Source organism: Oncorhynchus masou, unplaced genomic scaffold (assembly GCF_036934945.1).
Source record: "Oncorhynchus masou masou isolate Uvic2021 unplaced genomic scaffold, UVic_Omas_1.1 unplaced_scaffold_899, whole genome shotgun sequence".
Classification (NCBI taxonomy): domain Eukaryota; kingdom Metazoa; phylum Chordata; class Actinopteri; order Salmoniformes; family Salmonidae; genus Oncorhynchus; species Oncorhynchus masou.
Genome location: NW_027015460.1, coordinates 131,096 through 143,490, shown reverse-complemented (window position 1 = coordinate 143,490; position 12,395 = coordinate 131,096). Strand labels below are relative to the sequence as shown.

The 12,395-nt window shown below is 49.0% G+C and overlaps 1 protein-coding gene across 2 annotated transcripts in view; it reads right to left on the bottom strand.

Annotated features, from left to right (window-relative positions):
• Positions 1 to 11,466, bottom strand: part of LOC135538056 (regulator of G-protein signaling 9-like) — a 54,708-nt gene extending 43,242 nt beyond the window's left edge. For both annotated transcript variants that reach the window (XM_064964049.1, XM_064964050.1), the window contains exons 1-4: positions 11,255 to 11,466; positions 10,248 to 10,344; positions 461 to 511; positions 123 to 229 (exon numbers count right to left, since the gene is read on the bottom strand). In XM_064964049.1, the coding sequence (XP_064820121.1) occupies positions 123 to 229; positions 461 to 511; positions 10,248 to 10,344; positions 11,255 to 11,320 (321 nt within the window). In that variant the 5' untranslated portion in view covers positions 11,321 to 11,466. The remainder of the gene's footprint in view (positions 1 to 122; positions 230 to 460; positions 512 to 10,247; positions 10,345 to 11,254) is intronic.
• Between the last annotated feature and the right edge of the window lie 929 nt (positions 11,467 to 12,395).

Here is a 12,395-nt window from a genome sequence, read left to right as displayed (position 1 = left end):
AGATACAGGGAGATAGACACAGGGAGATACAGGGAGATAGACACAGGTAGTTACAGGTAGATAGACACAGGTAGTTACAGGTAGTTACAGGTAGATAGACACAGGTAGTTACAGGCAGGTACCTGGAAGCGGTAGAGGGTGCTGTCGGGGACCAGGACCAACTTCCTGTGGTTCTGGAGGGGGTAGATGTACCCGTAGGCCACCAGCATGGTCCCAAACGCCTGGGCCTCTGGTGGAGGGTGGAGGGAGAAGGAAGAGAGGAGGAGGAGAAGGGGGTGAGAGTTTATATATTATCAAAGCTCTTGGTTATACCTTAGTTTATAGCCTTTAACTAGAAGTGACTTGCTTGCATAATAACATGCTAATGAAGGAGTAATTACATTTAAAAAATAGCTTTATTGTGTTGGAGTAATTGATATAATTACCCAGCAGAATCCATTCATAGAATCCAGTTGCTTACCTTCTGTGGTGACCTTCATTTTGGTGACAATCCATGCTAGAATGTCCTGCCCTGTGTGATGGATGACAAGTCAATATTGATATTCCCAGCATGACATCAGTGGGCTGGCTCTCACAGGCCTGGTCTACACACAGACTACCTGTTGAAGGTACTACCTGGCTCTCACAGGCCTGGTCTACACACAGACTACCTGTTGAAGGTACTACCTGACACTCACAGGCCTGGTCTACACACAGACTACCTGTTGAAGGTACTACCTGGCTCTCACAGGTCTGGTCTACACACAGACTACCTGTTGAAGGTACTACCTGGCTCTCACAGGCCTGGTCTACACACAGACTACCTGTTGAAGGTACTACCTGACTCTCACAGGCCTGGTCTACACACAGACTACCTGTTGAAGGTACTACCTGGCTCTCACAGGCCTGGTCTACACACAGACTACCTGTTGAAGGTACTACCTGGCTCTCACAGGCCTGGTCTACACACAGACTACCTGTTGAAGGTACTACCTGGCTCTCACAGGCCTGGTCTACACACAGACTACCTGTTGAAGGTACTACCTGGCTCTCACAGGCCTGGTCTACACACAGACTACCTGTTGAAGGTACTACCTGGCTCTCACAGGCCTGGTCTACACACAGACTACCTGTTGAAGGTACTACCTGGCTCTCACAGGCCTGGTCTACACACAGACTACCTGTTGAAGGTACTACCTGGCTCTCACCTGCCTGGTCTACACACAGACTACCTGCTGAAGGTACTACCTGGCTCTCACAGGCCTGGTCTACACACAGACTACCTGTTGAAGGTACTACCTGGCTCTCACAGGCCTGGTCTACACACAGACTACCTGTTGAAGGTACTACCTGGCTCTCACCTGCCTGGTCTACACACAGACTACCTGTTGAAGGTACTACCTGGCTCTCACAGGCCTGGTCTACACACAGACTACCTGTTGAAGGTACTACCTGACTCTCACAGGCCTGGTCTACACACAGACTACCTGTTGAAGGTACTACCTGACTCTCACAGGCCTGGTCTACACACAGACTACCTGTTGAAGGTACTACCTGGCTCTCACCTGCCTGGTCTACACACAGACTACCTGTTGAAGGTACTACCTGACTCTCACAGGCCTGGTCTACACACAGACTACCTGTTGAAGGTACTACCTGGCTCTCACAGGCCTGGTCTACACACAGACTACCTGTTGAAGGTACTACCTGGCTCTCACCTGCCTGGTCTACACACAGACTACCTGTTGAAGGTACTACCTGGCTCTCACAGGCCTGGTCTACACACAGACTACCTGTTGAAGGTACTACCTGGCTCTCACAGGCCTGGTCTACACACAGACTACCTGTTGAAGGTACTACCTGGCTCTCATAGGCCTGGTCTACACACAGACTACCTGTTGAAGGTACTACCTGACTCTCACAGGCCTGGTCTACACACAGACTACCTGTTGAAGGTACTACCTGACTCTCACAGGCCTGGTCTACACACAGACTACCTGTTGAAGGTACTACCTGACTCTCACTGGCCTGGTCTACACACAGACTACCTGTTGAAGGTACTACCTGGCTCTCACAGGCCTGGTCTACACACAGACTACCTGTTGAAGGTACTACCTGGCTCTCACAGGCCTGGTCTACACACAGACTACCTGTTGAAGGTACTACCTGGCTCTCACAGGCCTGGTCTACACACAGACTACCTGTTGAAGGTACTACCTGGCTCTCACAGGCCTGGTCTACACACAGACTACCTGTTGAAGGTACTACCTGGCTCTCACAGGCCTGGTCTACACACAGACTACCTGTTGAAGGTACTACCTGGCTCTCACCTGCCTGGTCTACACACAGACTACCTGCTGAAGGTACTACCTGGCTCTCACAGGCCTGGTCTACACACAGACTACCTGTTGAAGGTACTACCTGGCTCTCACAGGCCTGGTCTACACACAGACTACCTGTTGAAGGTACTACCTGGCTCTCACCTGCCTGGTCTACACACAGACTACCTGTTGAAGGTACTACCTGGCTCTCACCTGCCTGGTCTACACACAGACTACCTGTTGAAGGTACTACCTGACTCTCACAGGCCTGGTCTACACACAGACTACCTGTTGAAGGTACTACCTGACTCTCACAGGCCTGGTCTACACACAGACTACCTGTTGAAGGTACTAACTGACTCTCACAGGCCTGGTCTACACACAGACTACCTGTTGAAGGTACTACCTGGCTCTCACAGGCCTGGTCTACACACAGACTACCTGTTGAAGGTACTACCTGGCTCTCACCTGCCTGGTCTACACACAGACTACCTGCTGAAGGTACTACCTGGCTCTCACAGGCCTGGTCTACACACAGACTACCTGTTGAAGGTACTACCTGGCTCTCACAGGCCTGGTCTACACACAGACTACCTGTTGAAGGTACTACCTGGCTCTCACCTGCCTGGTCTACACACAGACTACCTGTTGAAGGTACTACCTGGCTCTCACAGGCCTGGTCTACACACAGACTACCTGTTGAAGGTACTACCTGACTCTCACAGGCCTGGTCTACACACAGACTACCTGTTGAAGGTACTACCTGACTCTCACAGGCCTGGTCTACACACAGACTACCTGTTGAAGGTACTACCTGGCTCTCACCTGCCTGGTCTACACACAGACTACCTGTTGAAGGTACTACCTGACTCTCACAGGCCTGGTCTACACACAGACTACCTGTTGAAGGTACTACCTGGCTCTCACAGGCCTGGTCTACACACAGACTACCTGTTGAAGGTACTACCTGGCTCTCACCTGCCTGGTCTACACACAGACTACCTGTTGAAGGTACTACCTGGCTCTCACAGGCCTGGTCTACACACAGACTACCTGTTGAAGGTACTACCTGGCTCTCACAGGCCTGGTCTACACACAGACTACCTGTTGAAGGTACTACCTGGCTCTCATAGGCCTGGTCTACACACAGACTACCTGTTGAAGGTACTACCTGACTCTCACAGGCCTGGTCTACACACAGACTACCTGTTGAAGGTACTACCTGACTCTCACAGGCCTGGTCTACACACAGACTACCTGTTGAAGGTACTACCTGACTCTCACTGGCCTGGTCTACACACAGACTACCTGTTGAAGGTACTACCTGGCTCTCACAGGCCTGGTCTACACACAGACTACCTGTTGAAGGTACTACCTGGCTCTCACAGGCCTGGTCTACACACAGACTACCTGTTGAAGGTACTACCTGACTCTCACAGGCCTGGTCTACACACAGACTACCTGTTGAAGGTACTACCTGGCTCTCACAGGCCTGGTCTACACACAGACTACCTGTTGAAGGTACTACCTGGCTCTCACAGGCCTGGTCTACACACAGACTACCTGTTGAAGGTACTACCTGGCTCTCACAGGCCTGGTCTACACACAGACTACCTGTTGAAGGTACTACCTGGCTCTCACAGGCCTGGTCTACACACAGACTACCTGTTGAAGGTACTACCTGGCTCTCACAGGCCTGGTCTACACACAGACTACCTGTTGAAGGTACTACCTGGCTCTCACAGGCCTGGTCTACACACAGACTACCTGTTGAAGGTACTACCTGACTCTCACAGGCCTGGTCTACACACAGACTACCTGTTGAAGGTACTACCTGACTCTCACAGGCCTGGTCTACACACAGACTACCTGTTGAAGGTACTACCTGGCTCTCACCTGCCTGGTCTACACACAGACTACCTGTTGAAGGTACTACCTGACTCTCACAGGCCTGGTCTACACACAGACTACCTGTTGAAGGTACTACCTGGCTCTCACAGGCCTGGTCTACACACAGACTACCTGTTGAAGGTACTACCTGGCTCTCACCTGCCTGGTCTACACACAGACTACCTGTTGAAGGTACTACCTGGCTCTCACAGGCCTGGTCTACACACAGACTACCTGTTGAAGGTACTACCTGGCTCTCACAGGCCTGGTCTACACACAGACTACCTGTTGAAGGTACTACCTGGCTCTCATAGGCCTGGTCTACACACAGACTACCTGTTGAAGGTACTACCTGACTCTCACAGGCCTGGTCTACACACAGACTACCTGTTGAAGGTACTACCTGACTCTCACAGGCCTGGTCTACACACAGACTACCTGTTGAAGGTACTACCTGACTCTCACTGGCCTGGTCTACACACAGACTACCTGTTGAAGGTACTACCTGGCTCTCACAGGCCTGGTCTACACACAGACTACCTGTTGAAGGTACTACCTGGCTCTCACAGGCCTGGTCTACACACAGACTACCTGTTGAAGGTACTACCTGGCTCTCACAGGCCTGGTCTACACACAGACTACCTGTTGAAGGTACTACCTGGCTCTCACAGGCCTGGTCTACACACAGACTACCTGTTGAAGGTACTACCTGGCTCTCACAGGCCTGGTCTACACACAGACTACCTGTTGAAGGTACTACCTGGCTCTCACCTGCCTGGTCTACACACAGACTACCTGCTGAAGGTACTACCTGGCTCTCACAGGCCTGGTCTACACACAGACTACCTGTTGAAGGTACTACCTGGCTCTCACAGGCCTGGTCTACACACAGACTACCTGTTGAAGGTACTACCTGGCTCTCACAGGCCTGGTCTACACACAGACTACCTGTTGAAGGTACTACCTGGCTCTCACAGGCCTGGTCTACACACAGACTACCTGTTGAAGGTACTACCTGGCTCTCATAGGCCTGGTCTACACACAGACTACCTGTTGAAGGTACTACCTGACTCTCACAGGCCTGGTCTACACACAGACTACCTGCTGAAGGTACTACCTGGCTCTCACAGGCCTGGTCTACACACAGACTACCTGTTGAAGGTACTACCTGGCTCTCACAGGCCTGGTCTACACACAGACTACCTGTTGAAGGTACTACCTGGCTCTCACCTGCCTGGTCTACACACAGACTACCTGCTGAAGGTACTACCTGACTCTCACAGGCCTGGTCTACACACAGACTACCTGTTGAAGGTACTACCTGGCTCTCACAGGCCTGGTCTACACACAGACTACCTGTTGAAGGTACTACCTGACTCTCACAGGCCTGGTCTACACACAGAATACCTGTTGAAGGTACTACCTGGCTCTCACAGGCCTGGTCTACACACAGACTACCTGTTGAAGGTACTACCTGGCTCTCACAGGCCTGGTCTACACACAGACTACCTGTTGAAGGTACTACCTGACTCTCACAGGCCTGGTCTACACACAGACTACCTGTTGAAGGTACTACCTGGCTCTCTCTCACAGGCCTGGTCTACACACAGACTACCTGTTGAAGGTACTACCTGGCTCTCACAGGCCTGGTCTACACACAGACTACCTGTTGAAGGTACTACCTGGCTCTCACAGGCCTGGTCTACACACAGACTACCTGTTGAAGGTACTACCTGACTCTCACAGGCCTGGTCTACACACAGACTACCTGTTGAAGGTACTCCCTGGCTCTCACAGGCCTGGTCTACACACAGACTACCTGTTGAAGGTACTACCTGGCTCTCACAGGCCTGGTCTACACACAGACTACCTGTTGAAGGTACTACCTGACTCTCACAGGCCTGGTCTACACACAGACTACCTGTTGAAGGTACTACCTGACTCTCACAGGCCTGGTCTACACACAGACTACCTGTTGAAGGTACTACCTGACTCTCACAGGCCTGGTCTACACACAGACTACCTGTTGAAGGTACTACCTGGCTCTCACCTGCCTGGTCTACACACAGACTACCTGTTGAAGGTACTAGACTACCTGTTGACCTGACTCTCACAGGCCTGGTCTACACACAGACTACCTGTTGAAGGTACTACCTGGCTCTCACAGGCCTGGTCTACACACAGACTACCTGTTGAAGGTACTACCTGGCTCTCACAGGCCTGGTCTACACACAGACTACCTGTTGAAGGTACTACCTGGCTCTCACAGGCCTGGTCTACACACAGACTACCTGTTGAAGGTACTACCTGGCTCTCACAGGCCTGGTCTACACACAGACTACCTGTTGAAGGTACTACCTGGCTCTCACAGGCCTGGTCTACACACAGACTACCTGTTGAAGGTACTACCTGGCTCTCACAGGCCTGGTCTACACACAGACTACCTGTTGAAGGTACTACCTGGCTCTCACAGGCCTGGTCTACACACAGACTACCTGTTGAAGGTACTACCTGGCTCTCACAGGCCTGGTCTACACACAGACTACCTGTTGAAGGTACTACCTGACTCTCACAGGCCTGGTCTACACACAGACTACCTGTTGAAGGTACTACCTGACTCTCACAGGCCTGGTCTACACACAGACTACCTGTTGAAGGTACTACCTGACTCTCACAGGCCTGGTCTACACACAGACTACCTGTTGAAGGTACTACCTGGCTCTCACAGGCCTGGTCTACACACAGACTACCTGTTGAAGGTACTACCTGGCTCTCACAGGCCTGGTCTACACACAGACTACCTGTTGAAGGTACTACCTGCCTCTCACAGGCCTGGTCTACACACAGACTACCTGTTGAAGGTACTACCTGGCTCTCACAGGCCTGGTCTACACACAGACTACCTGTTGAAGGTACTACCTGGCTCTCACAGGCCTGGTCTACACACAGACTACCTGTTGAAGGTACTACCTGACTCTCACAGGCCTGGTCTACACACAGACTACCTGTTGAAGGTACTACCTGGCTCTCACAGGCCTGGTCTACACACAGACTACCTGTTGAAGGTACTACCTGACTCTCACAGGCCTGGTCTACACACAGACTACCTGTTGAAGGTACTACCTGGCTCTCACAGGCCTGGTCTACACACAGACTACCTGTTGAAGGTACTACCTGACTCTCACAGGCCTGGTCTACACACAGACTACCTGTTGAAGGTACTACCTGACTCTCACAGGCCTGGTCTACACACAGACTACCTGTTGAAGGTACTACCTGGCTCTCACAGGCCTGGTCTACACACATACTACCTGTTGAAGGTACTACCTGACTCTCACAGGCCTGGTCTACACACAGACTACCTGTTGAAGGTACTACCTGGCTCTCACAGGCCTGGTCTACACACAGACTACCTGTTGAAGGTACTACCTGACTCTCACATGCCTGGTCTACACACAGACTACCTGTTGAAGGTACTACCTGACTCTCACAGGCCTGGTCTACACACAGACTACCTGTTGAAGGTACTACCTGGCTCTCACAGGCCTGGTCTACACACAGACTACCTGTTGAAGGTACTACCTGACTCTCACAGGCCTGGTCTACACACAGACTACCTGTTGAAGGTACTACCTGGCTCTCACAGGCCTGGTCTACACACAGACTACCTGTTGAAGGTACTACCTGACTCTCACAGGCCTGGTCTACACACAGACTACCTGTTGAAGGTACTACCTGGCTCTCACCTGCCTGGTCTACACACAGACTACCTGTTGAAGGTACTACCTGGCTCTCACAGGCCTGGTCTACACACAGACTACCTGTTGAAGGTACTACCTGGCTCTCACCTGCCTGGTCTACACACAGACTACCTGTTGAAGGTACTACCTGACTCTCACAGGCCTGGTCTACACACAGACTACCTGTTGAAGGTACTACCTGGCTCTCACCTGCCTGGTCTACACACAGACTACCTGTTGAAGGTACTACCTGGCTCTCACCTGCCTGGTCTACACACAGACTACCTGTTGAAGGTACTACCTGACTCTCACAGGCCTGGTCTACACACAGACTACCTGTTGAAGGTACTACCTGGCTCAGACACAGTGCAGAATCCATCACTTGATAACAATGTGTGGGAGTTTATTCCGTATCGCTTTAACTTGTGATTAGATTGATCAGTATATATATATCTGTCTGTTTGTCATGAAAAACTACAAATCACAATAACAACCAGCACTGAAGCAGGAAGTACCATGACTGTGATGACAATTTCCTGTCTGTCACATGGTCCTTCCTTCCCTTCATCTCCAGCCCTCCTGTTCATCCCAAATAGCACCCTATTCCCTACATAGTACACTGTGTAGACTTATGGGTGTGGTCTAAACTAGAGCACTAATAGAGGGAATAATGTAGCAACATGGTCCTTCCTTCCCTTCATCTCCAGCCCTCCTGTTCATCCCAAATAGCACCCTATTCCCTACATAGTGCACTGTGTAGACTTATGGGTGTGGTCTAAACTAGAGCACTAATAGAGGGAATAATGTAGCAACATGGTCCTTCCTTCCCTTCATCTCCAGCCCTCCTGTTCATCCCAAATAGCACCCTATTCCCTACATAGTACACTGTGTAGACTTATGGGTGTGGTCTAAACTAGAGCACAATAGAGGGAATAATGTAGCAACATGGTCCTTCCTTCCCTTCATCTCCAGCCCTCCTGTTCATCCCAAATAGCACCCTATTCCCTACATAGTGCACTGTGTAGACTTATGGGTGTGGTCTAAACTAGAGCACTAATAGAGGGAATAATGTAGCAACATGGTCCTTCCTTCCCTTCATCTCCAGCCCTCCTGTTCATCCCAAATAGCACCCTATTCCCTACATAGTGCACTGTGTAGACTTATGGGTGTGGTCTAAACTAGAGCACTAATAGAGGGAATAATGTAGCAACATGGTCCTTCCTTCCCTTCATCTCCAGCCCTCCTGTTCATCCCAAATAGCACCCTATTCCCTACATAGTACACTGTGTAGACTTATGGGTGTGGTCTAAACTAGAGCACAATAGAGGGAATAATGTAGCAACATGGTCCTTCCTTCCCTTCATCTCCAGCCCTCCTGTTCGCCCAAACGGAACCCTATTTCTTATATAGTTTGGACCAGGGCCCATAAGTCTACACAGTGCACTATGTAGGGAATAGGGTGCTATTTGGGATGAACAGGAGGGCTGGAGATGAAGGGAAGGAAGGACCATGTTGCTACATTATTCCCTCTATAGTGCTCTAGTTTAGACCACACCCATAAGTCTACACAGTGCACTATGTAGGGAATAGGGTGCTATTTGGGATGAACAGGAGGGCTGGAGATGAAGGGAAGGAAGGACCATGTTGCTACATTATTCCCTCTATTAGTGCTCTAGTTTAGACCACACCCATAAGTCTACACAGTGCACTATGTAGGGAATAGGGTGCTATTTGGGATGAACAGGAGGGCTGGAGATGAAGGGAAGGAAGGACCATGTTGCTACATTATTCCCTCTATTAGTGCTCTAGTTTAGACCACACCCATAAGTCTACACAGTGCACTGTGCCATTTGGGATGTAAGTCTGACCTTTCCCCTCTGGCCCTGGTCTTAGCCCGGGATTAGAGGGCAGCTTGGGAGCACAAAGCCCCCACACAGATCTGATCCAATTGACAGCTGTCTTATATAACCTTCAGTAGCAAGCCTAGCAGGCGGTCTACAAAACAGTCTGCTGCAGCTCGAGAATCTTAGCTTGTCCAATAACTACCCACAACTTCCCAGAATTCTGTTTTTCTTTTTCTTTTTTTAAATAACAACAATGTAGCATTGATGGGAGGTGTTTCCCTACCGTTTCCCCTACTGGGCAGCACCGCTACCTAGCTTTCTATTGGCTTCAGCTGAATGTTTGGGTTGTTTCAGCCCTGCTACATGGCTACAGTGGCCATATTTCACTCCACTAGGAAAAGGATCTAGGGCAAAACCTTGTCATACAGGAGATATGTCTCTCAGTGGGGCAACCATCTGGTGCCGTGACTCACCGTTGATGACGTGTGGGATAATGGTTACATTGAGTTTCTGGTCGGCACCCTTCACCCCACTCTTAGGATCCTGCATCTCAACCACAAACACCTCCACCTGGAGCAGGTTGGGGGGGGGGGGGAACAGACACCCAGAATCAAAATACACTTTGGTTTGTTTCAACGAAATGGAAGAAAACAGTCCTATCAGGTCAAAGGTCATAGTGATGTGTTCTGTATGATACCTCTGACCTCTGAGATGTGGAGGACCTGATTGGCTCAGAGCCATTTCCCCCTGCTGTCCAAGCAGCTAATTGGTTTAGAGCAGGGGTTCTTAAACTTTTTTAGCTCGAGACCCAAATAAGAAATTGACCGTCCTCCTGTGACACAAATGGTCCAACAACGACCCGAATCAAGAAGAAATAGTGTGTGATTATAGATGTATTCTCATAACTCACTACCCACCTCTCCACATTACCCAGGGCCCACTTTGAGTCATGACCCGCAAGTATAAGAAAGCCTTGTTTAGAGGTTAGATTGGATCTCTGAGAGGTTTACAATCTCTTCCCTGTAAACAAAATAAATATACAGTAGCCTACAGGGTATGAAACAATAACGTGAGTCTAGTAGCATCCTTTGATGACGCTATGCAGATTAACACATTGAAAGTCGTGATGACTTCCCAGTTGTTCCATTTCCATTCGTAATTGGATGGGAACAGGATTATGAGCGGACAAATCCACCAAATTAGAACCTCTTGTAAATAAATAACATTTTACAATACTCTTTTACAAACCAATTGATTCGTTTTTTTTAAGTCATGAAAGGGGAAATTGAAACAACAATCTTGGGGCTCCTCGTGAATTTACTGTAAACTATAATAATCTATCAACAAGTAGGCTATCACCAGCACACCTAAAATCAATCGACATGATGTGAACATTTAGTTCATCTTAAGTCTATTAACTTTTTCTCAAAACATTTAAAAGTACTGATAAATGACGTAAACGTACTGGTAGGTAACCTACATGTTTTAGGCATGCCATCCGTGGTCGGTAGTGCTGACCATAATCTCTCAGCGTCCTAATTGTCATGTCTACCGTCAGTCGATACGCGGACCTAAAGAAGAAAATCCAGGTATGAAATGTTCATGAAAAAAAAGTGATCACACAGGTATAACGGTATACCCGGGGCTGGGACCGGAGCCGATTCCGTTGGCCGCGCGTCAGTGATTGCGTGAGAGGGGCCAGAAAGCGCGAGGACGGATTTATCAACCAATGACAGCTCGGCTAAACTCCGGTTTAACAACCTGTTACGTGTGACAGGGACACAACCATACGTCACACAATCAAGCAACTATCAATTTGGTGGCATTGTGGCAGTAAAACCTTCAATTGAAATGTAACAGTAGTTTGATTATCGCTTATTGAAATATATATATTTTTTAAAATTAAATCCACGTAAAATATTTGTCGCCCCAGAATGCGTTGAAAGAGGAAGGATAAAAACAATCAACTTTTTTTGCGATCAATTCACTGGATGATAAAATGATAATAATTTGTCACATATAAATATACTTTCATTTGATTTCTCATTTAGGCCTATGAATTTCACAGGTAAACTAGGGCTCGTCGACCTTAATAACCACAGATGGTGCCAAAAACGATACCACAGGTGAAGGTGTCGGACCGACAAAACTCCCCGGGTATACACTGCCCTCTACCGCACCCAGGTGGTACTGCTGATAAATGCATGATATTAAATTATGACGACCTGCATGCAGTGCACCCTTCTGATGTGTTGTCATGTTGTAACCAGTGTTATCTCATCTCCCGAAGCCTCACCACCTCCACGATACCACATCCGCAAGGTTGAGTGTAGACGAGAGTGTTCGGAGTGAATCTTGTTGTTGCGTGCCTGTCTTTGTTTGTTGAAATCCATGCTTTTTAATAAAACGTTAATTAAATACAACCACCGACTGTTTATTTTGTTGCTGTTTCGCCAAGATGGCGACTCGTCTTTCTAAGTGAGGTACAATGTGTGTAGGCTATGGTTTTTACTGTATTAAAGGTATGATTTTTCAATTGTGTTATCAATTATTATTCGCAATTACCTTTTGAACAAATTCCTATATTGAAATACCCCTAGCCATAAATAACTTGTAAGCTG